The 24907-nt window shown below is 41.5% G+C and overlaps 1 protein-coding gene across 5 annotated transcripts in view; it reads right to left on the minus strand.

Moving 5' to 3' along the window:
* The window catches only part of CLYBL (citramalyl-CoA lyase), a 301132-nt gene extending 280438 nt beyond the window's left edge, over positions 1 to 20694 (minus strand). For all 5 annotated transcript variants that reach the window (XR_013355530.1, XM_077855081.1, XM_077855080.1 and 2 more), the window contains exon 1: positions 20561 to 20694. Coding sequence is in view for 4 of the 5 variants with exons in the window: in XM_077855081.1 (XP_077711207.1) it covers positions 20561 to 20649 (89 nt within the window). In the remaining variant the exon portion in view is untranslated. The remainder of the gene's footprint in view (positions 1 to 20560) is intronic.
* Positions 20695 to 24907: the final 4213 nt, after the last annotated feature.

Genomic DNA, 24907 nt, shown 5'->3' on the forward strand with positions numbered 1-24907 from the left:
TCTTCCCAGATTCAAAAGCACCAGCCAAAACACAGAGCCAGAACGAATGCAGCAAACTAAAAGCATTGAGCACAGAGCCTGTGCCAGATAAGCCAGAACTATAGCAACACCAGGGCCTGCCTATTAGTCCCAAATATCTATAAGCTCTTTGTCAGGGAAGCTCTGGAATGTCATCTGTCTTGAATTACATCCACCTAGGATTATGTTCCACTGACCAATATGGACAGATTACTGGAATTTGAAAACCTCACTTTTTTGGTAATTGACATTTAAATTGTTTGAAGTTTCTCATTAAGGTCGCTTAAGAAATTAACAGCAGATGTAGGAAACTAAGTGTATAGTATTCAGAGAAATGAAGTCACCTGAAGGCTCCAAATAACTAGAAGCGTTTAAATATAGTATGTGCATTAGGAGGAAAGGATGAACTAACCTGACCATAGGCTATAATTTCATCATTTTTTTCTCTATTCCAACTAGATAACTAGATTTCCCAGCACATTTTGAATGTAATTAAAAGAAAAGAGAAAGACAAGAGGTTGGCATGACGAGGACTACAACCTAGACCATAGCACAGAGCAAAGAACTAACTTGATGGAGGCTGAGAGACAATAAACATCTCCACTGCCTCCCTGTTAACAACAAGATGTAAATCTGAAATCTTGGGCTGGCTTTGGAGGCCCTTTGCTACCTGGCCCCAAACCCCCTGCTCAGCTTTAGGCCCAGCTCTTCTGCCACTAGGCACCCCCTACTCCACAACAACCCCCTCCTAACTCCCCTGCTGTATCTTTGCACATGCAGTTCCCTCAGCCAGGAATGCCCTTCCCTCTCCTGCCATCGTTTCAAATCTGCTCAGAGGTTAACTTGCCTGGGAATAGTTCCCATGCCCTCTGAAAGTCACTCCTGCCTCTGCTTTACCATTTCCCATGACACATTCAGTTTACTCAACATTTACTAAGTACACACCACGGTCCACAGCACTTTGCCAGCTATTCAAGGAATAAAATATAATAAGAGAATTGTCCTCTCAGGGTCTCATTCCCTGACCCAGGCATCTCAGATGACACATATATCTTACAAAAGATGTGCCAAACAAAGCACCTCCAGGTGCGTGGCATGGAAAAAAACCCATGGGAAATTTTCTTCCCTTCCTCATTTTTAGGAGCCTCCTAGAACTTACTAGAGGCATAATTCTCATCCTTTTCAGGAGAATGTATAAATGAATGTCTGAATAATAAAAAGAAATATAAGTACCTCTTACTTAAAAAGAACACCATCAATATATTCTAGAATTTCTTGTAAAGAAATGTTCTAAAACTAAATACTTTTCCCATTTACCTGCAGAATAAAATAATAATTCTTGCAAGAAAATGGTTTTGTCCTTACTAAAATAAAAGCCAAATTAAAAAAAAAAAAAAACACCACAGAAAGAAAACCAAATCAAGCAATAAGCCATATGGTCATGAAGATAAAGATAAGTTTTTTATCCCTCATTAACAATAATTCTGGAAATACTAACATTTTTACTATGCCTCAAAAACAGTACACCAATTAGTAATATGCACCTGTGTCAACAGTCCTGTTTCTATCTTTAAAAGTCATTTCTTCAGCCGATGCCTGGGGTCCTCATTTAGCACATTAAATGTGTGTGGTGCCTAAAAACTGCTCGTCACTGCTGGTCACTGGCTAGTTGCTAATGCTTAGCGGTTCCCACACACAACAGAACGTATGGAGCCATCCAGCTGGTTTCAGAAACTTGCTTGGGGTGCAGATTCACACAGGAACTGCAGAGAGACAGAAATGAGGAAACATGATGCCTTTTCCTCAAGGAGCATACAGCCCACCAGGCCTCAGATCAACAACAGAACTCTGCCCCTATCAGCCTGTGGGCTCATTCAACAAATTCCCAACAGAGAAGTCACGAGTAGGGAGGCTCTTCTCCAACAGCAGTCAGTAATCCAGTGTTGGCCACATACATTTACAGCCAAAGCCAGAAGTCCAAGCCTTCTAGGATACCTCACCCTAGTATCAACCAGGGTATCTGGGGTGAGGGTGGGAAATGGTGTAGGGAGAGGGAAAAACAAAACCAGAAAAAATTTCAGAATAAGAGCAAATATTGTTTTGGATCCTGCTAAGATTCCTACACTGAATTGAAAGATTTTTTTTTTTTTTTTAACACATCTAGTTGCTGAGTTGATCTGGAATCAAAAGGAAGTAGTGTGTTCCCCAGGTGAGAAATTCTGAAATAAACAGAATGTACCTGGGAGAGAAACACTAGCTGGCAGGAGATTTATACCACATGGACTCAGACAGGCTGGGATCTCCCAGTGATACCTCAATGCCAAGGTAAAGCCATGTTCTGTCATTGAAATATCCCCTCAACCCACAATTCATTTACATAAACAAATAATGTAGACAAGCATGTGTGGAAGATGCCCCTTTATGCTTTCAAAAACTTTCACAAAAAGGAGAATACTAAGAAATCTGAAAACAGCCCTGGACTGTGTTCAAAAACTCAAGCCAAGAAAGAACCTTCAGATTTGACATCTTAAATTAGCAGGAATGTTTAGACAAATCTATAATCTAGGAAAACATACATACACCCACACTCACACATAAAAAGTTTGCCTTTCCATCCTCTCATGTCAAGTGAATAATGAGTAATGAATTCTGTTTACTGTGACCCTATGAGGATATTTTTCATTCAAGAATATTTAGTAAGTACCTACTATGTGTCAGGCACTATGCTGGATACAGGCATAAAGAATACACATGGAATTTCCAGTTTAGTGGGTGAAACAAAACATGAGGGAAATGTACCCATTCACAGCACACTACACTGCAAGTGTAATGAGGAATAGGATGCCCTGAGGGAGGAAAATGGGGTTGTGAGAGAGGACATGCTTTACATGGTTGTCCCCCTCCCCAAGGAGGTGGCTTTTACATATTTATCTTACTTTCTTTTCGTATCCACTGTTTATTAACATTCTTATGAGCCAGGCACTATGCATTCATTGTATCTCATTTAATTTTTACCGCTCTCTGTGGTAAGTACCACAAGCTGCTTTTATAAATGACAAAACTAAAGGGAGTTGGCTAATAAGTGGCAGGGCCAGGGCTACTGCTCAGGTCTGTGTGATCTCGGGCAAGTGTCTGAACCCCTCTGACCCTCAAAGCCCATGGTCTGCCTTCCTTGCTGGAAAAAGCAAGTGAAAGCCAATGATGCTGGCATGAGCAGAACATGTGAGAAGGGTAGAAGCAGGTGAGCTACCAGGGGTAGAAAGAAAGAGACCAGACACGCCCTGGGAGGCCAAGGGAAGGAGCTCTAAGGATGCTAAGCAGAGAAGAGAAATGAACCAATCTGTATATTTAAAAGTGGTTTGGAAAAAACTCTTAAAAAAAAAAAAAGGCACTAATCTCCAGAAGGACTATCCTAAATACTTCATTTCTGAAACCTGATTTTTTTTTTTTAGGCTCCATACCCAGCTTGGAGCCCAACACAGGGCTTGAACTCATGACCCTGAGGTCGAGACCTGAGCTGAGATCATGAGTCAGACACTTACCCAACTGCCACCCAGGCACTCCCTAAATCTGTTCTTTTTTTCTTCAGCAAATTTATATTGGGACTATATGTTAGGTGCTGTTTTAGGACTGGACTATATAGCAATGGGATAAACAGAACAAGTGCCTGCTCTCACGAATATTTGGGAGGTGGGAAGTGATGGAGTGAAGACAAACAAACAGAGAAACATTGTCAGGTGGAAATGAAAACAATGGAAAAAACAACAGGTAGGGTGAGAAGAAGAGAGTGTGGAGTCTTGGTGGGGGGTAGTTGCTATGTTGTATAGGGCTGTGGGGGAAGACCTCTCCCATGGGTGACATTTGAGGAAAGATTTAAAGAAGCAAAGTCTTAGGATAGAGACAGAGCCTTGCCAAGGAGGCAGTATGGTTGGATGGAGCCAACAGAGGTAGGAGTAATAAGGAACCCTAAGGCACAGACTTACTTCTTAAGTTTTATAAACTTTTCAAGGGAAAAGATCAGTATAGAAATAATTCCTCTGCCATATATGTGTCTTTCATTTGTCTTAAAAAGTGACAGAAAGAACCTGGCTGGCTCAGTCAGTAAAGCATGTGATTCTTGATCCCAGGGTTATGAGTTCGAGCCCACGTTAGGCATAGAGATTACCTAATTCAAAAAAAAAATTTTTAAGTGACCAAAAACCATCTCCCCTATTTTATCACAAGTAAGGATTGTAAGGAGACAATTTACATCTCCCATTGCTAGAGCACCCTCCAGTGCCTCTGTGTGAAAATACCATTTGGCACAGATTTTTGTTGTTGTTCTTTTTCATTTCTTAAACTTTTGTATTTGGCCAAAAAATAAATATCATCCTTGATATGTATATCAAGGAGGACATATCATCTTTCTCACAAATACTATGAGATTAAATAAGAAGACAAAGCAAGTGTGCTTTAAAGTGTGCACTACTTGTAAAGTGGTACAATGTATACATGTGTGATGATATTTTTAAATGACTATATACACTTGTAAAAGGTTCATAGAATCCCTTATTTAATTTTTTAGCAATGTAGAACTGTCAAACAGTGAACACAATCTACCACTGAACTGTGACCCTAATTTTACTAAAGGTGGAAAGAGGGCAATAAAGTAGAAAGCATTTTCTAAAATTTCCAATATTTGGGGGTGCTTGGGTGGCTCCGTTGGTTAAGCATCTGCCTTCAGCTCTGGTCATGATCCCAGGATTCTGAGATCGAGGTCCACATTTGGCTGCCTGCTCAACAGGGAGCCTACTTCTCCCTCAGCCTCTGCTACTTCTCCCACTCCCTGCTTGTGTGCTCTCTCCCACTCACTCTCTTTCTCAAATAAATAAATATTTTTAAAAATAAAATTCCCAATATTTGCATGTTCTGAATATTCTTTTTAAAAGTGTCCTGCAAATACTTACCGAATACTATAGTCACTCTACTTTCTCAGGCTGAACATAGTGAAGGGGAGCAGGTATGTAAAACCTACCCATACTAGCATCCTATTAAAGCAGAATTTTTACTTTCTCACAGAGATTGACTCTGAATCCTTTATTATGACATCAAGCGCCTCTGTCGATCTCAAAAACCTAGGAGGAAGACATTACATATGGTGTAATTCAAAAGAGAACTTGCAGAAGAGGTAAAATTTCATAGCTGTTTATAGAAACACCTAGAAGCAAGGTCAGTATGACAGCCAACACCACAGACAGAAAAACCACCCCTGACTCACAGCTAGGGGATGGGATCTTTCTAGCCCTGGCTCTGCCAGCTGTGTGACCAGCAAGACAGTCTATATACTTCCTTTACTGTGCATGGGCCTGCTGATGCCAAGGAAAATGAGCAGACAAGCCTCCAAAGGGCATCCTGCAATACAGGTATCCTTCGTTTTTCTGGAGGGTGATTTGAAAATAAGCCTCAAAAGACTTGAAATGTCCTTACTCTTGACCCAGCAATTTCACATACAAAAATTTACTTCCAAGTACATGAGTAAGAGTAACTACAGAGATCTGAGTATAGGGACATTTTCTCTGTATTTCCTAAGGCAGAAAACTTGGAAATAGTTTAAATGAATAAATGGAATTATATCATACAAATATATATGTGATAGAGTCATGGAACAATAGTGAACATCAATGCTCCCAGATTAGGTTAACATCCTAAAATTTAACCAAAGTATAAAATCAAAGGAGCTAAATAAAAAGCCACCAAATACCTGGCTTATAGTGGGAAAAAGAAGGGAAGAAAGGAGGGAGGAAAGGTGGGGAAAGAGAAAGGAGGGTAGGAAGGAGGGAGGGAGAGAGGGAGGTAAGGAAAGAATGAGTCTCCATTCTGGAGTGCATATATTATCTACTCATTCAAGTGAGTTAATTGATAAGTCATAAAACACTCAAGTAACAACAATAAGTTTGTTTTAATTAGAATGGATTTAAATTCATACCCAAGTGACTGATATGAAAACATAAACATTATTTCCAATTTTTTAAATTAACTAATAAAATTCTAAACTTGTCAAGCTCATGAACGATGCATAGAGGAATAACAAAGCAAAATTTAACAACAGAACACAGCTCCAGTTGCACTCAGGGGCAGAGAGTGTATTGTTTTTACAATTAACAACTTTTCCATCTTAAGAATATTTATCAAACCTACCAATAATCACTCCCCAAGGAGCCCAGCTTTCTTCTCCCTTCCTTCCTAAAATTTTAGCCACATGCCTCTACAGACTGCCTCACAGGGAGTCACACATAAAACAGTAGCTCCTTTAGGGCAGCCACAACATTCAGTTAAGGGAAACTGTGACCAAAGACTGTTCTTAGAAATTACATCAATCAGACCCTGGCTGTTAAAAACCTGTAACTGGAGAAAATAAGCACTTCAGTGAAGTACAAATGCTGAGTGGTGCCAGCCACTCTGTAGATGCTATCTCACTGACCATGTATGATGATGTTCTCCACCAGGCTCATCCACAACCAAGCATATATGTTCAGTTTCTAAGCCTCAAATGTAACTTCAGAAAATACTCCATCCTCTACTCGCCACCATGGAGTATTTCTAGAATCATAAAGTGTATATGCCACTCAAGCATTCTAAAAAACAGGGACACTCAGGAGACTTCCTTGGGTGGCACAGACTTTGGTGGCCACAGTTACTCAGAGGGGAGTAAAGAAAAACACATGTGGTGAAACTGTCCTCAGCTCCCCCCATGGATCCACAGGGTAAAGGGGGTGGAGGGTAATGGTTATTCAGTCAAGAATTCATTTTCAGGTCTCAGTCTTTCCTCTACTCCTTGGCCTCTTCCATAGAAACCATCTGGGTTACCCAAAGTCCTTTCTCTTGGCGTGTACCCACACAGATGGTTCTAGTTCACATAAAATTCTATGACAGAGAAACAGTACAATCGGAGCAGAAGCCCTAACACAGCTGGAAGAGATCCACAGCAAAGGCTATGCTATTTAGTAGACTTGGCGCAGCCTTGTTTTAACAAACAGCACTTTGCTGGGAATTTCTCCTTGCAAGGACGTCTTCTCCAGGAGGTACCACCCACGCACATGTGCATCTTCCAATTCAGGCCCAGCTACCACTTTTAGTTCTTGATCACCAGCTTGGCTGTTGGCCACTAGTTTTTGCTCTGGGTTACCTCATTTCCCACCAACTCCTCTGTCCAGCCTGAGGACATGTCCCCTGTTCACAGGCTACTCCTGATCTGTGTACCCTCTCATGGTATTTCCTGCACCCTCAGAGTCTCCTCTCTCTTTCTCTTCCCTTCAGCCTCCAACAGAGGCATTTCTTTCTCCATTAAAACATTCGGAATACTCTGTCCCATTCCATTCTTTTAGGAGGCCATTCTAAAAGGCTAGAGCTCCGATCTTGAACTTCTGGTCTACCATCTTTGATCATTTTTCACTTCATCCTTCAGCCTTTCACTTCTCTATCTCTACAGTGAATAACTATCCAGCTTTGCCTGAAATAGAGAGGCCTCTTGGAAGGCAGGACTTTCAGTGCTAAAACCAGGCCAGTCCTGGGCAAGCTGAAATCATTGGTCCCTTGCCTCCCTGGATCACTTAAAATTACTTTCTGCCTTGCAACTCAAAACAACTTTTGATTATAGCATTCCCTTTTAGCTTCTCACCATGTACCTGGGCAAGTCAATTTCTAATGATGCCAATATATATTTTCAAGTAATATTCCACATTGACCTATTAATAACAGTTCAAGTAGCAAAGTATACATATTCACTCTTATTCTAGTTCTTTTCAAAATGATCATTTTTAAATTTCTCAGTCCTTTTTAATCCTTGCCTGCTTTTTAGCATTCATTCTGTAAACGTTTCTCCCCTTTCTCACCACTTCTGTTCTTCTCTGCCCTTTGGCCTCCCCCATGTATACCTCTTTTCTTCCCTTTCCATACTCCCTTTTAATTCCTTCCCTCCCTTCTTTTAATGGCCTCACAGTAGTATAGAGGGACAGCAATGGTTGTCACCACAACCTTAGAAATCTTCAAAACTCAGGCAAAATCTATAAAAGGGACTACTGGGACCTCTAACAGGTAACCCCAGTCAAGCTCCCTCAGCCACTTACACAACCCTGCTGCCTCTTTGCATACTGTTCCCTCCTGCTTTGCATACTGTTCCCTCCTGTTTACTCAGTCTCAGATGCTTAGTTTGTCTTTGTCCCTCTCTAAACTACCTTCACCTATTTTTTTTCCCATACCAGGCTCCTCTCTAACCTGATACTGCAAGGCAAGAGGTAGTTCCTTTGAGAGTTTTACTACTAACTACTTTAGAAAAAAAGAGGATCAAGGTAAGAGGTGAAAAGAGATTATAGGGATCAGAAAACTCTCATAGTTTGCTAGAGGTAGTTAAAATAAACCCTAGAGGCAATTTATTATTAAAAGCTTATATTAAGGGATCCCTGGGTGGCGCAGCGGTTTAGCGCCTGCCTTTGGCCCAGGGCGCGATCCCGGAGACCCTGGATCGAATCCCACGTTGGGCTCCAGGTGCATGGAGCCTGCTTCTCCCTCTGCCTATGTCTCTGCCTCTCTCTCTCTCTCTGTGACTATCATAAATAAATAAAAATTTTAAAAAATCTTTAAAAAAAAAAAGCTTATATTAAAAAAATAGATCTAAATTTCCACCTTAAGAAGCAAGAAGAAATGGGCAAATTAAACCCAAAGTAAGCTTAACATAGGAAATAATAAAGATAGGAATATAAATCAATGTAACAGAAAACAGAAAAACAGGAAAAAACAAATAAAACTGAAAGATTTTTTTTTTTAAGATTTTATTTATTCATGAGACACACACACACACACGGAGACAGAGAGAGACAGAGAGAGACAGGCAGAGGGAGAAGCAGGCTCCATGCAGGGAGCCCAATGCGGGACTTGATCCCAGGTCTCCAGGATCACGCCCTGGGCCAAAGGCAGGTGCTAAACTGCTGAGCCACCCAGGGATCCCTGAAAGATGGTTCTTTAAGAGGATAAATAAAACTGACAAAACTGTAGCCAGACCAAATGAAAACGAGAGAGGAAAAAAAATAGGGAGAGGGGCACGTGACTACTGATGGTACTTTATGCCCATTAAAAGGTGACAGGGCCGGCAGTGGGAGTGAGGGTTAATTGAAAATGGGCTTGAGGGAATCTGGAAGATGGCAATTTGGAGGGATCTAACACTGGACTGTAGTGATGGATGCACAAGTCTATGAATTCACTAAAGATTATTCCACACTTACAAAAGATGAATTTTTTAAGTTATTATTATTTTTAAAATAAATTTTATTTATTTATTCATGAGAGACACAGAGAGAGAGAGGCAGAGACACAGGCAGAGGGAGAAACAGGCTCCACGCAGGAAGCCTGACATGGGACTCGATCCCAGATCTCCAGGATCACACCCTGGGCTGAAAGCGGCGCTAAACCGCTAAGCCACCAGGGCTGCCCAAAAGATGAATTTTTGATACACAAATTATACCTTATAAAGCTGTAAGAAAAAGGATAAGGCATTAACATGAGCAACTCTTTAAAAAAAAAAAAAAACATGAACAACTCTTATGTCCCTGAATTTGACAACTTAGATGAACAGGACAAATTCCTTGAAAGACACAAATAACCAAGAAGAACGTGGATAACCTCAGTTACCTTATATCTATTAAGAAACTAAATTTGTAGTTTAAAATTTTTTTACAAAGAAAACTCCAGGTACAAACATTTAAGTAAAAAAAATACTGCCAATTTACACTAACCATTCCAGAAAATAGAACACTCTCCAATGAATTTTTTTTAAGATTGTATTTATGTATTTGAGAGAGACAGAGATAGCAAGAGAGAGCAGCAACAGGGAGGAGAGGGAAAAGCAGACTCCCTGCTGAGCAGGAAGCCTAACGTGGGCCCCCAGAACCCTGAGATCAAGATCTGAGACGAAGGCAGATGCTTAACCAACTGAGCCACCTGGGTATTCCTCTCCAATGAATTCTATGTGGCCTTTATTATCCCTATACCAAACCCAGACCAAAATAGTACCAAAAACTATAGGCTAATGTTCTTTATGAGCACAGATGCAAAAAACTTTAAAGATTTTATTTATTCATTTGTTTGTTTCTTTATTTGACAGAGAGAGTGTGAGCACAAGCAGCCAGAGTGGCAGGCAGAGGGAAAGGGAGTAGCAGACTCCCTACTGAGCAGGGAGCCCTATATGGGGCTTGATCCCAGGACCATGGGATCGATCATGACATGAGCTGAAGGCAGATGCTTAACTGACTGAGCCACCCAGCCACCCCCAAATGCAAATAACTTCAGCAAACCGTTAGCAGATTCAATTCAACAATATATAAGAATAATACATCATGGGGTGCCTGGGTGGCTCAGTTAATAAAGCATTTGACTTTGGCTCAAGTCATGATCTCAGTGTCCTGGGATGGAGCCCCGCTTTAGGCTCCTCACTCAGCATGGAGTCTGTTTTTCCCTATCCCTCTGCCCTTGCCCTTGCTCACCTGCTCTCTCTCTCTCAAATAAATAAATAAAATCTTTTTAAAAAATCATACATCATGATCAAGTAGAGTTTATTCCAGGAATGCAAAGTTAGCTTAACTTTAAAAATCAAACTAGGGCAGCCCCGGTGGCGCAGCGGTTTAGCGCCACCTGCAGCCCGGGGCGTGATCCTGGAGACCTGGGATCCAGTCCCACGTCAGGCTTCCTGCATGGAGCCTGCTTCTCCCTCTGCCTGTGTCTCTGCCTCTCTCTGTGTGTGTGTGTGTGTGTGTGTGTCTCTATGAATAAATAAACAAATCTTTAAAAAAAAATCAATCTAATTAACATCATATTAACACACTAAAGAAGAAAAGCCACATGATCACCACAATAGATACCGGAAAAACATTTTATACATTCAAATCCATTCTTGAGGGCAGCTCAGTGGCTGCCCAGTGGCTCAGCGGTTTAGCGCCGCCTTCAGCTCAGGGCGTGACCCTGGGGCCCCGGGATCGAGTCCCATCTCAGGCTCCCTGCATGGAGCCTGCTTCTCCCTCTGCCTGTGTCTCTGCCTCTCCCTATCTCTCTCTCTCTCTCTCTCTCTCTCTCTCTGTCTCTGTGTGTGTCTCTCATGAATAAATAAATAAAATCTTAAAAAAGAGAGAAAAAATAAATCCATTCTTGATCAAAATTCTAAGCAGGGGTGACTTCAACAAAATTGCAGAGAAAGGACATTCAAAAACCCAATCCTCCATAAAAGCAAAGAAAATATTGGCAAAAATTGTCAAAATCAACATTTTTAGAACTCTAGAAATTAATCAGAGGCTTGCAGCAACCTGGGAGCATTTCTTCAAAAAACACGGAAGAATCTCGGTAAGAACAACAAACTATGTGGGTGTTGTGTTTTTTTGTTTTGTTTTTTTTCTTTTTAACTTACCCACTCCTTCTCCCTAGCTCAGAGGTAGCCTGAAAACCAAGAGCCACAATCGTGGTCTTAAACCAGCAGCCTGGCAGCCACTGGAGGAAGCAGGGCAGGGTTAGAGCTCTTTTAAAGCACCATTTACAGAGAACTGACAACTATCTCACCTATCCAGTAGTCCCCTAGAAAATCTCACTTCCAAGGCTCACCCAGTTCAGAGCCTGAATCGTAGGCATAGCATTTTCCCTGAGAGCGTTTGTCAAATCAGAAGCAATTATTTAATATCACCGCCACCTGAGATAGCAGATAATAGAGCAAACAACAGGGAAACTAAAAAGCTTAAAAGGAAAAGCTGGACCCAAGAATATATAATGCAGAAGGAATGGTCTCTTGAATAAATAGTGTTGAGGCACCTGGATAGCTACATGCAGAAGAATAAAACTAGACCACTGTATTACACCATACACAAAAATTAACTCAAAATGGATTAAAAACTTGAATATAAGACCATAAACCATAAAATTCTTAGAAGAAAACATAGGTGGTAAAGTCCTTGACATCCGTCTCAGCAACCTCTTTGTGGACTGGACTTCAAAGGCAGGAAAAACAAAAGCAAAAATAAATAAATGGAACTACATCAAAGCAAAAAGCTTCAGCACAGCAAAAGAAATCATCAGGAAAATGAAAAGGCAACCTACTGAATGGGAGAAAATATCTGTAAAACATATATCCGATAGGAGGTTAATATCCAAAATATATAAAAGGAATTCATCCAACTCAACAACAACAAACAACCTGATTAAGAAATGGGGAAAGGATCTAAATAGACATTTCTCCAAAAAATACATCCAGATGGCCAACAGGCACATGAAAAGATGTTCTACATCACTAACTACTAGGGAAATGCAACTCAAAACCAAAATGAGATATCACCTAATACCTGTAAAAATAGCTATTATCAAAAAGACAAAAAATAACAAGTGTTAGAATGTAGAGAAAAGGGAACCCTCACGCACTGTTGGTGGGATTATAAATTGGTACAGCCACTGGAAAACAGTATAGAGTTTCCTCAAAAAATTAATAGAACTACCATATGACTCAGCTATTCTTCTTCTGGGTATTTATCCAAAGAATAAGAAAACTTTAGTTAAAAAGATATACGCACTCCTGTTTCTTGTTATGTTCACTGCAGCATAGTTTACAATAGTCAAGATACAGAAATAAAATGTCCATCAGTAGGGTCGACCTGGTGGCTCAGCAGTCAAGCCTCTACCTTCAGCTCAGAGCATGATCCTGGAGTCCTGGGATTGAGTCCCACATAGGGCTTCCGGCATGGAGCCTGCTTCTCCCTCTGCCTATATCAGTGTCTCTCATGAATAAATAAATAAAACCTTTAAAAACAAAATGTCCATCAATAGATGAATGTTATATTTATATAATGAAGTCAAACTCAGCCATGAAAGAGAATGTAATCTTGCCATCTGCAAAAACATGGATGAACATGGGTATTGTATCAAGCAAATTAGTTAGATGGATAAAGACAAATATAAAATCTTACTCCTATGTGGAATCTAAAAAACAACAGAAATGAATGAATGAAACAAAAATAATCTCATAGATACAGAGAACAGACTAATGGTTATGGGTTAAGGGGGTGGAGGAGTTGGCAAAATGGTGATGGACAGTAACTAGACCTATGGTGGTGATTGCTATGTGTGTATGCAGATGTCAAGTTATAAAGCTGTATACCTAAAACATATAATTTGTTTAAAAAAGGAAACGCTGGAAAACGAAATGTCCATAAGAAGTTTTGAAAAGCTCTGACATATTCCTGGGATTCTAAAAGGCCACACACATGTGCAGAGCTATTGCCAGCAGACCCACATTAGAAGAAATACTAAAGGAAGTTCTTCAGACTGAAAGTAAGTGATCCCAGACAGTAATTCAAACTCTTACACACACACACAGAACTGTGGCAAGGTAATTAAATATAAATCCATATTTCTCCTCTTTTCTTATCTAATTTAAAAGCAACTATACAGAAGAGCATTATATAATTGTGTTGTTAGGTCTATAACATATAGAAACGTAAGATATTTACTGATAACTAGACAAAGATGAGTGAAAGCAAAGATGTATTAGGCTGAAAAAAAAAAAAAATGGCACCAGATGGTGACTCAAATAATTAGGAACAAATGAAGAGGACCAGAAATAGTAAATAAGAAGGTAACAATAACAAATACTATAAAGCGTGTGTGTATTTGCATCTCCTTCTCTAAATTTCTATTTTTTTAAGATTTATTTATTTGACAGAGAGCACAAAAAGACTGCCTATTTTAAAAATAAAGAAATGACATAAAAGTATATAAGTAGAACTATAACAGTGCATACTGGGTTTGTAACATATAAATACAATATGTATAACTATAATACCATTCAGCCTGGAGTCTGCTTGAAATTCTCTCTCTCCCTCTGCCCCACTTCCCTCTCTCCTGGCATATAAGCACCCTCATGTATGTGCTCTCTCTCTCTCAAATAAATAAACAAACCTTTTTGTTTAAAAAAAAAAAAAAGGAAAAAAATTAAGAAAAGAAGAGGGCAACTGGGTGGCTCAGTCAGTTAAGCATCTGACTTCAGCTCAGGTCATGATCCTGCGGTCCTGAGATTGAGTCCCATACCAGGTCCCCTGCTCAGTGGGAAATCTGCTTCTTCTCCCTTTCCCTCTGCCACTCCCACTGCTTGTATGTTCTCTCTCTAATAAATAATTTTTTTTTTAAAAAGAGGAAGAAAAAATAAATAAATAAATAAATAAATAAATAAATAAGAGGAAGAAAAAAAGAAAGGAAATAGAATTATATAGAAGGAACTTTCTCTAACTTCTGGAATTAAGTTAGTATAAATCAAAAGTAGGTTCTGAGGGGCAGCCCAGGTGGCTCAACGGTTTAGCACCACCTTTAGCCCAGGGCCTGATCCTGGAGACCCAGGATCGAGTCTCATGTCAGACTCCCTGCATAGAGCCTGCTTCTCCCTCTGCCTGTGTCTCTGCCTCTCTGTGTATGTGTGTGTCTCATGAATAAATAAAATCTTAAAAAAATTAAATTTAATTTAAAAATTTTTAAAAAGTAGACTCTGATAAATTAAGATGTATATAGTAATATACATACAATGGAATATCGTTGAATCACAACAAGGAATGAAGTTCTGATACATGCTACAAAATGAATGATTCTTGAAAATATGCAAAGTGAAATAAGCCAGAAACAAAAGAAAATTGTATGATTCCACTTACATGAAATATCTAGAATCAGCAAATTCAGAGAGACAGAAAGTAGATTAGGGATTACCAGGTACTGGGGGAAGGAGTTATTTACACAATGGGTTCAGAGTTTCTGTTTGGAGTGATGAACAAAATTTGGAAATAGATAGTGGCAAGGGCTGCACAACAGTGTGAATGTGATAATGCCACTAAATTGTACACTTAGAATGGTTAAAATGACAAAGTTTATGTTACATATATTTTGTTTTTATTTTACCACAATTCTTTAAAAATATATATATATGATAAGCCCTAGAGTAATCACTAATAAAAAGCCCTTTAAAAATACAAATACAATTAAATGGGGTGCCTGCGTGGCTCAGTTGCTTAAGAGTCTGCCTTCAGGTCAGGTCATGATCTCAGGATCCTGGGACTGAGCCCTGTATCAGGCACCCTGCTCCATGGGGAGCCTGCTTCTCTATCTCCCTCTGCCTACTTGCTCCCTCTGCTTGTGCTTTCTCCCTCTCTCTGGCAAATAAATAAATAAATAAAATCTGAAAAATAAAAATACAATTAAAAAGTTAAAAAATTGTTAAAAATCATTAAAGAAATTTAAAATAGTAAAACATTACAAAATATTCATTTAATGCACAAAAAAGCAGTAAGAAAGGAACAGAGGAACAAAAAGGACATGAGACATACAGAAGCCAATACTCAATAAATACACCACATAAAAGGAAAACTACAGACCAATACCAGTATCTCTCATGAACATAGATGGAAAACCCTCAAGAAAATATAAGCAAATCAAATCCAACAATGTAATAAAGAGAATTATACACCATGATCAAGTAGGATTTATTCCAGGTATACAAAGCTGGTTTGACATTCAAAAATCAATTAATGTAATCCGCCACATCAACAGGCTAAACAAGGAAAATCATATGATTATATTAATTGATGCAGAAAAAGAACTTGACAAAATCCAATATCCATTCATGACAAAAAGCAAAAACAACTTAAAATGGATTATAGACCCAAGTGTAAAACATAATACTGTGAAACTTAGAAGGCAATACAGGAGAAAATCTATGTGACTTTGGATTTGGCAATGAGTTCTTAAATATAACAACAAAAGCAGGGGCTCAGCCCATTAAGCATTCAGCTCAGGTATTGATCTCAGGGTCCTGCGATCTCAAGGTCCCAGCTTCAGGCTCTGTGCTCAGCAGGGAGTCTGCTTGAGGATTCTTTCCCTCTCCCCCTGTCCTCTCTCAAATAAATTAATAAATCTTTTTTTTAAAGATGTTATTTATTTATTCATAAGAGACAGAGAGAAAGGCAAAGACATAAGCAGAGGGAGAAGCAGGCTCCCTGCAGGGAGCCCAATGTGGGACCTAATCCCAGGACCCCAGGATCACGCCCTGAGCCAAAGGCAGATGCCCAACCACTGAACCACCCAGGTGCCCCTAAATTAGTACACCTTTTTTTTTTTAAGATGTTATTCATTTATTCATGAAAGAGAGAGAGAGGCAGAGACACAGGCAGAGGGAGAAGCAGGCTCCAGGCAAGGAGCCCGATGTGGGACCCGATCCGGGGACTCCAGGATGGTGCCCTGGGTGGAAGGCAGGTGCCAAACTGCTGAGTCACCCAGGGATCCCCTAAATTAGTAAGTCTTAAAAGAAAAAAAAAAGGCAAAAGCATGGTCCATGGGGAAAACAATCAATAAGCATGATTTCATTAAAATAAAAAACTTCTAAAATAAATAATAAAAAACTTCTGTGAAAGATACTATTTAGAGAATGAAAAGACTAGTCACAGACTGGGAGAAAATATTTGCAAAACATATATCTTATGAAAGTCTTGTATTTAAAATATGCAAAAAAGCCTTAAAACTTAACAATAAGAAAACAATCCAAGAAATAGGCAGAAGATCTAGATAGCCAGCTCACCAAAGAAGATACACAGACAGCAAATAAACATCTGAAAAGATGCTCAACATCATTTGACACCAAAGAACTTCAAGTTAAACAAATTAATGGTAAAACAACAACAGAGGGGCGCCTGGGTGGCTCAGTCAGTTAGGCATCAGCCTTCAGCTCAGGTCATGATCCCAGGGTCCTGGGATCCAGCCCTACATCAGGCTCCCTGCTCAGCAGGGAGTCTGATCCTCCCCCTGCTCATGCCTTCTTACTTACTCTCTCTAATAAATAAATAAAATCTTTAAAAAAAAGAGAGAGAACAACAGATACCAGTACACACCTATTAGAATGACTAAACAAAAAAAAATTTTTAACTGCCAATACTAAATGCTGGCACAACAACAAGAACTTTCATTGATGATGGGCAGCATGCAAAATGGCACAGGCACTTTGGAACATAATTTGGGTGTTTCTCACAAAGCTAAATTTATACTTCTACACACAATCATACTCCTAGGTATTTACTCAATTAATCTGAAAACTTATGCACATAGAACACCTGCACAAGAATGTTTAGCACAGGGGAACCTGGGTGGCTCAGTGGGTGAGTGTCTGCCTTTGGCTCAGGTTGTGATCCCGGAGTCCTAGGATCGAGTCCTGCAGCAGGGTCCCTGTGGGAAGCCTGCTTCTCCCTCTGCCTATGTCTCTGTCTCTCATGAATAAATAAACAAAATTTTAAAAAAAAGAGAGAGAGAGAATGTTTAGAGCAGCTTTATTGAAACTTTATAGAAGCAACTAAAATGTTCTTCAGTCAGTGAACAAATAAACAGATTAACTATGAAACATCTCTACAATGGAATATTCAGCAATAAAAGGAGTTATGAAGCCATGAAAAAAACACAGAGGAACCTTAAGGCACATTGCAAGTGAAGGAACACCATCTAAAGGGACTATATACTACATGACTCCAATTATACAACATTCTGGAAAAGGCAAAACTTTAGAGGCAGGAACATGATCAGTGCTTGCCAGGAATTCGGAGGAAGAAGGATGGATGAATAGATGAAGCACAGAGGCATTTTTAGAGAAATAAAACAATTCTGTATAGTACCGTTATGGTAGATACATGATACTATGCATTTGTAAAAATCCATAGAATTTTATAGCAAAACGAGTGAACCTTAATATATGCAATTTAAAAATTCACATAGGAGGTAAGAGACCCCAGGAAAGAATACAGACTGTGACAAGGGAATCTACCTTTATCACAGATGTATGAAACAATCTCACTGAAGGGGACAGGACGAAATGCCACCAACCTAAGTAACTAAGGAAATGAGTGGAACTGCACATAAGTACTGTACTTTTGACAGTTTTTTTCCCATGGAGTATGATCTAACAATCCAAATACTGCTATATGTGTATGATGAAATTGGATGGTGGGAGCCGGGTTTCTTTTCTTTCCTTTTTGGTTAGGGGAAGGGATTTGGGAGGGGGAGTAGCACCAAGTTTCTAATTTCAGTAGTAAAAACTGATCAATAAGCAAAGGGGAGGAAGCTAGAATGATCCATGTGGTAATAGATTAAATCTTTTTTTTAATGTTTATTTATTTATGATAGTCACACACAGAGAGAGAGAGAGAGAGAGGCAGAGACATAGGCAGAGGGAGAAGCAGGCTCCATGCACCAGGAGCCCGACGTGGGATTCGATCCCGGGTCTCCAGGATCGTGCCCTGGGCCAAAGGCAGGCGCTAAACCACTGCGCCACCCAGGGATCCCTGGTAATAAATTAGAACTGGAGGTAGTATGAACGCATGTTTAGCCTAATATAGGTACAATAGTTACATATAGAAATATTTAGGGGTATCTGGATGGCTCAGTCTATAGAGCATACGACTCTCGATCTCAGAGCCATGAGTTCAAGACCCACTTTGGGCTCAGAGCTTACCTTAAAAAATATGTATTTATAATAACACATGCATGGGTTGCTATTCACACATCTATTTCTTCGCTCTGTCAGTGGAGAGGGGTTAAATGACACTCCTACCAAAAGCACTGCTAGGAGTGGGGAGTTATGCTCCCTCAAGTGGAGGGCCAGGTATGTACATAAATTGAGCAGTAGCTACAGAAAGCGGGGCCAGAGATAAGATGAAAAGGACAGCATCAGGGACAGCACTACATCAGGGGAAATATTGGAGACTCAGAAGAGCAGCCAGGAATGGTCCCTGTCTACCAGCAATGGTGCTAATGCTCTAAAAACAGAAGGAAAAGCCACCAGAGGCAGGCACATCCACCTGAAGCTTAAGCACAACCCAAGGGGTGGAGACTAAGGCATCTCTAAGCAGACCTTTCTAAGTTGGCATTTGACACCTTTACTTCTCCCATCTCTGTGTGTTCTAAAGGGGCAGAAACCTAGAAGACTTAAACCCATGGGTAGGCTCTCTGAAGCACCCAGCATGAAAGCCTGCTGCTGTGGCCTTAGTAGGATCTGTTAAGCGTGTAGAGAATGAGCCAGCATGCTAATAAGGACGGCAAAGAGCACTGAGATGAGCCCCACGCTCATCTCTTAGAAGTAGGTGACTGCATGTGGTGACTGGATCTGTTATTAAACAAGCCTTAGAAGCTGGCCTGCAAGAAAAGGGGCCTGCTGGAAGGGTCTGGGTATATTGCCTCAGCAGCATCTCTGGTTCCAGGGGTGATCACCTGAACCCAAGGGCATGTTCCAGGCTCAGGTTTAGGAATGGGGAAGGTGGGATGCACACCATCGGGTAGGTCTCAGCTCCGGACACACTGGTGGGTCAGGAAGCACGGAGCAGGCAAATGTAAGCAGCTCTGGACCAGGAGCCATAAACTTGCTTTTGGAACCAAACTCTGCCATTCTCATCTGGGCATCACTTAGCATCTTGAAGCCTGTTTCTTCATCTTTACAAAGAAGTCTCCTGACTTCTTCACATGGTGGTCAGGAAATCAAATGAGATAACGTGTGTGCATGTAGTTGGCCAACTACCAGACCAGGGGTTCTCAAAGTGTGGTCCAAAGACACCTGGGAGTTCCCGAGATCCTTCGAGATGGTCTGAGAGGTTTCCCTCTTCCAACTAGCACCTGCCTGCACCCAGAATTCCTTTGTAAACTTCTTCCAAAGCAGTTGATGGGTCCAGTTGTCCTTTATGAAACTAAGGAGATTTTCAAAAATATGAAACCATGCTTCTCTTTCACGACCTACGTTTGTGTTGACATGTTATGGGTTTATCATTTATAAATGAGTGCTTTTAAATTTTATTTTAGGGATGCCTGGGTGGCTCAGTGGCAGAGTGTCTGCGATCGGGCTCAGGGCGCGTGATCCCGGGGTCCAGGGATCAAGTCCTGCATCGGGCTCCCCGCAGGGAGCCTGCTTCTCCCTCTGCCTGTGTCTCTGCCTCTCTCTGTGTCTCTCATGAATAAACAAAATCTTTTAAAAAAACTAAATTTGTTTTAATTCCTCACACCATAAGAATTAATAGGCACAAGAGAAGCTCTTCGGGGTCCTCGACAATTTTCCGGCGTGTAAAGGGGATCCCGAGACCAGTCCGGGAGCCTCTGTGGGGACAAACGGGTGGAGGGTGTTCTCAGGCGGCGAGCCACCCCTCAGGGGCTGATTCCGGGACCCTTTTATAAAACAGCCGCGCGTTCGCGGTTTCCACTTGCGGGAAAGGCTCGTTTTGTGCTTCTGGGGCTGCTAAACCGAACGTTTGCACCCATTTCCCCGGCCCGAGCAAGGACCCTCCCACAGGAAAGCACGCGCGGGAGAGGCGACCCTGAGGCGACCCTCGCGGAGCGTCGGCGACCTTGGCAGAGGTCGAGCCTGCGCGCGGGAGGCGCGCGGGGCTCCCGGCCGGCGGAGGGTGGGCTGGGGGGTGGTTCCCGACAGGTACTGGGGAGGCCGGGCCGGGCGGCGGGGGACTCGGGGACCTGCACTTACAGCCTCAGCAGCGCCGCCGCCGGCGTCCCGAGTGGCACTCTCCGCAGCAGACGCAGCGCCATCTTCCTGACGCGCGCGCCCCGCCTCATTCCGGTCCTTCCTCGTTACGCCCCGCCCCCGGGGGCCGCCCCACGTGGCCCCGCCCTCAACCCGGCCCCGCCCCGCCCCGCAAGCCACGCCCCCTCCCTGAAGCACCGCCCGGAGCCGGGGGAGGGTCTCTGCTGCCGAAACTCCTCCGTGGTCCCGGCAGGCACAGCAGGACTCCGGATGGGTGGCCCTTCCTTGAGCGGTTTTTTGGGTGACTGAACCCAGTTTTCTCGGTGCTTCTGGGTTTTTTTAAGGCAACTTTTTTTTTTCAAACTTTTTCAAATTTTCTTTTTTTCTTTTTTTAAGATTTATTTATTTATTTATGATAGAGAGAGAGAGAGAGAGAGAGAGAGGCAGAGACACAGGAGGAGGGAGAAGCAGGCTCCATGCACGGGGAGCCCGACGTGGGATTCGATCCTGGGTCTCCAGGATCACGCCCTGGGCTAAAGGCAGGAGCCAAACCGCTGAGCCACCCAGGGATACCCCCCCCTTTTTTTTTAAAGATTTATTTATTTATTTATTTATTTATTTATTTATTTATTTATTTATTTATGATAGACATAGAGAGAGACAGGCCAAATTTTCTAGGGATTAGTTTCTTTTGTTGTTAAAAGTACTGCCTAGGGGATCCCTGGGTGGCTCAGCGGTTTAGCGCCTGCCTTTGGCCCAGGGCGTGATCCTGGAGTCCTGAAATCGAGGCCCACATCAGGCTCCCGGCATGGAGCCTGCTTCTCTCCCTCTGCCTGTGTCTCTGCCTCTGTGTGTGTGTGTCTCTCATGAATAAATAAATCTTAAAAAAAAAAAAGAACTCCCTAACAAATTTGTGAGCCTCACCATGTGCACACTTTAGCAGTTAATCCATTATGGGACATATATGCCTGTAGTAGGATCAGAACAGCTGTGGGCAACTTTTGGGGTCAGAGAAATGCTTGCTGAACACTCAAGCAGCAAACACAACTCTTCACTCTAACTCCTTGCTAGTGTTGCAGCAAATACAACTACTACTTTACAGTTGGGGGACTCCTAAGGTATTAAAACAGACTTTGTGACTAGCTGTGTGACTTTGGGCAAGTTACTTAAGTTCTCTTTGTTTCAGTTTCCTCCTGTATAAAATGGGAATATAAATAGTACTCACCTCATAGGGCTGTTACAAGGACATGTTGAGTTAATGCCTATAAAGAGCTTAAAGCCTTGCTGGCCCAGAGCAAGTGTTCAGTAGCATTCATTCTCATTATCATCATCATCATGTCAATTCCCTTCTTGAATTCCTTAGGTGGCTTCCAATGGGAAGCATTTAGAATAAAATCCGAGTTCTTCACCACAACCCTGCCTATCTCCACCTTATTTCAGGCCCACATTTTTTCCCACTTTTTAAAAGTTCACTAAGCCATCTCCCACTTCAGGGCCTTCCTGCATGCTGCTCCCCATCCCGAGAACACTCACAGAGATACCTTCTCATCCTCCAGCACACTTAGACCACCTGTCACCTGCCCAAAGAGGCCTGCACTGACTTCCCAGAGTGTCCTCCCAATATATTTCACTGCCACAGCAACCTGATGGCTTCCATCACAGCCCTCATCATGATATTTGGAGATTTGTGAATTCACTTTCTTATTGTTGCCTCTCCCTCGGGGATTCTCAAGGTGGAAGGGAACTGCTGCCCATTGATCATAGGGCTGGGCTTTGGGGATGTGTTATGACCATTAAGGGGGTAAAGACTAGTATTGTGTAGGCAGTCCCACTCCCAGAAACCAGACTAGTTCTCTGGTTTGAAAACTCCATCTACAAGAATAGACTGTGAGCTCTTGGAAAACAGGGACCTGGTGTTTCTTGTCAGTGTTGGTGCCACGAGCACCTGGGTGAGTAACTTATAACCAGTAGGTATTTAATAAACATAAAACGAAAATGTTCCACCAACCTCATTATAATTCCAAGAACTGCCATATGAGTAGTTATCTTTATTAAACATGCCCTGGACCTTATGGCTTTTTAGGTAAAGTAGGACCTCCAGTGACTCATTTGCTGATTGAATTTCTTTCAGACTCTGCTTGAAGAAATTGTAGCTATGCTCTTTCTCACCAGGACTCCTGTGGTTTTGTTGAGCTTCTTCATGAGAGGACTAACTCATAGGTATTAAGAACTGTTTTCTAATGTTTGTATATTTGAAAATAAAGTTTTATTAACTTCCCATATTTCTGGCTATAATAGAGAAAGGAAACCAGAGTTCCTCCTTTGAGGCTAGTCAAATCTGTTTTTATTCACAGCCTCCAAAAGTAAAATAAAAGTACATGTTTGCCCCAAGGACATTTTAAAAATATGAAATTTAGCAGAGACTCATTATCCTGTTAAATTAGGCAATCCAATAGGGTAAGAACCTTGCAGAGATCTGAGAAAGAAGAATAAGGGCCAGAAACATTACCTCTGGAGCATAATAAGCTCAGGGGTAGCAATGGTGAGCACTAGAATAATGAAGCAACACTGATAATTATTGAAGCTGGGTGGCTGGTACATAGGGTGGGAGTGGGGTTGATTATATGTTCCTCACCTTTGTATATGTTGAAAAATATTCTTAACAAAAAAATTAAAACAAAAATCAGTTCAATTAATACTTAGCATAGAAAGAGCCAAAGGCAATTTTACCCAAAACCATTGAAGGTTAAGCCTCAGGGCCCCTGACTTGAATAGGCCCCTTACAAGTCCCTCCTACTGTGTGTTCACAGGTCATTTGTCTTTGTAAAAGTAAGATACTTTAACTACCATTAGTCAGTGTACTTTCTCTGTATACTGCAACTTACTTTCTCTCAGGCTTCTTTTGTGTTGGGTGGTGTTGGAGTGGCATTTTTAAAAAATGTTATGTAATTATTTAAGTAATCTCTGCACCCAACATGGGGCTTGAACTCTTGAGCCGAGATCAAGAGTCACATAGTCTACTGACTGAGCCAGCCAGGTACCCCTGTGGCTGCAGCAGTTTGAGGGTCCAGTTAAGCAGAAGTTGAGCTGAGCTATATTTGGCTTAGATCTAGTAGAATGTGTTTATGTGATTTTTTAAATGCATTTTTAAAATTTGTTTATTAGAGAGAGAGAGAGAGAGAGATGGGGAGGGGCAGGGGGAAAGAGAGAGAGGCAGACTCCCCTCTGAGCATGGAGCCCAATTCAGGGCTCCATCCTAGGACCCTGAGATCATGACCTAAGCCAAAATCAAGAGTCTGCAGCTTAATCGACTGAGCCACCCAGGCACCCCTATGTGATTTTTGAAAAGATTTTATTTTTAAGTAATCTCTACACCCAACATGGGGCTTGAACTTACAATCCTGAGATCAAAAGTTGCCTGCTCTACTGACTGAGCCAGCCAGGCACCCCTGTATTTATGTGATTTGTAAGCACTTCCATGTTTAGTTATTATTATCTGTCCAGGTTTAGGATTGCTTTCTAGGAATACTACTGCCCAGTGTGCTGCCTCACCTGTGTAGACATGCAAGGCCAGAGGTCATGTTTCAATAAGAATATGTTTCTAAGGCACGTGGCCCAGAAATATGTGGGTCATAGAAGAGAAAGTTTAAAATATATGAAGCCAGAGACCATCTGTGGACCGCATTTGTAAAATTGCAAAGAGAATGTTTCGTTCTTATCTGTATCGGGTCAATGTGGAAACTCTCCTGTCTGGTATATACTCTAATGGCGTTGTAGTGGCTCTCACACTGTTGATCAGCTCAGCTGACACCACTTCTCCCAGAATTTCCTTGACTATGTAGTTCCACGTTGAGATTGTTCAGAAGAGATATTTGTATGAGATCTAGAAGGTGGAAGTGAAGCAGCAGGTCAGCATGGGGTACCAGACACTGTGGCCATATATGCATGCCTGTCGATCTGTTTTTTCTGTTGATATGGAGCTATCAATGTTAACTTCCTTCCTTTGGAGATTATTTACAGATCTCATTACTTTACATTTGTATCCACCTAGTTTTTTCAACTCAAAAATTTTAAAAGATTTTGTTTATTCATGAGAGACAGACACACAGAGAGAGGCAGAGACATAGGCAGAGGGAAAAGAAGGCTCCCTGCAAGGAGCCTGATGTGGGACTCAATCCCAGGACTCCAGAATCATGACCTAAGACAAAGGCAGACGCTCAACCACTGAGCCACCCAGGTACCCCAACTCAAACAAATTTAAACATTGAATGATTGCTAACCTCAAGAAGCTATCTGAATTCAGAAACATGCTACAATATGGATGAACTTTGAGGACATCATGCTCAATGA

This window comes from Canis aureus, chromosome 17, assembly GCF_053574225.1.
Source record: "Canis aureus isolate CA01 chromosome 17, VMU_Caureus_v.1.0, whole genome shotgun sequence".
Lineage (NCBI taxonomy): Eukaryota > Metazoa > Chordata > Mammalia > Carnivora > Canidae > Canis > Canis aureus.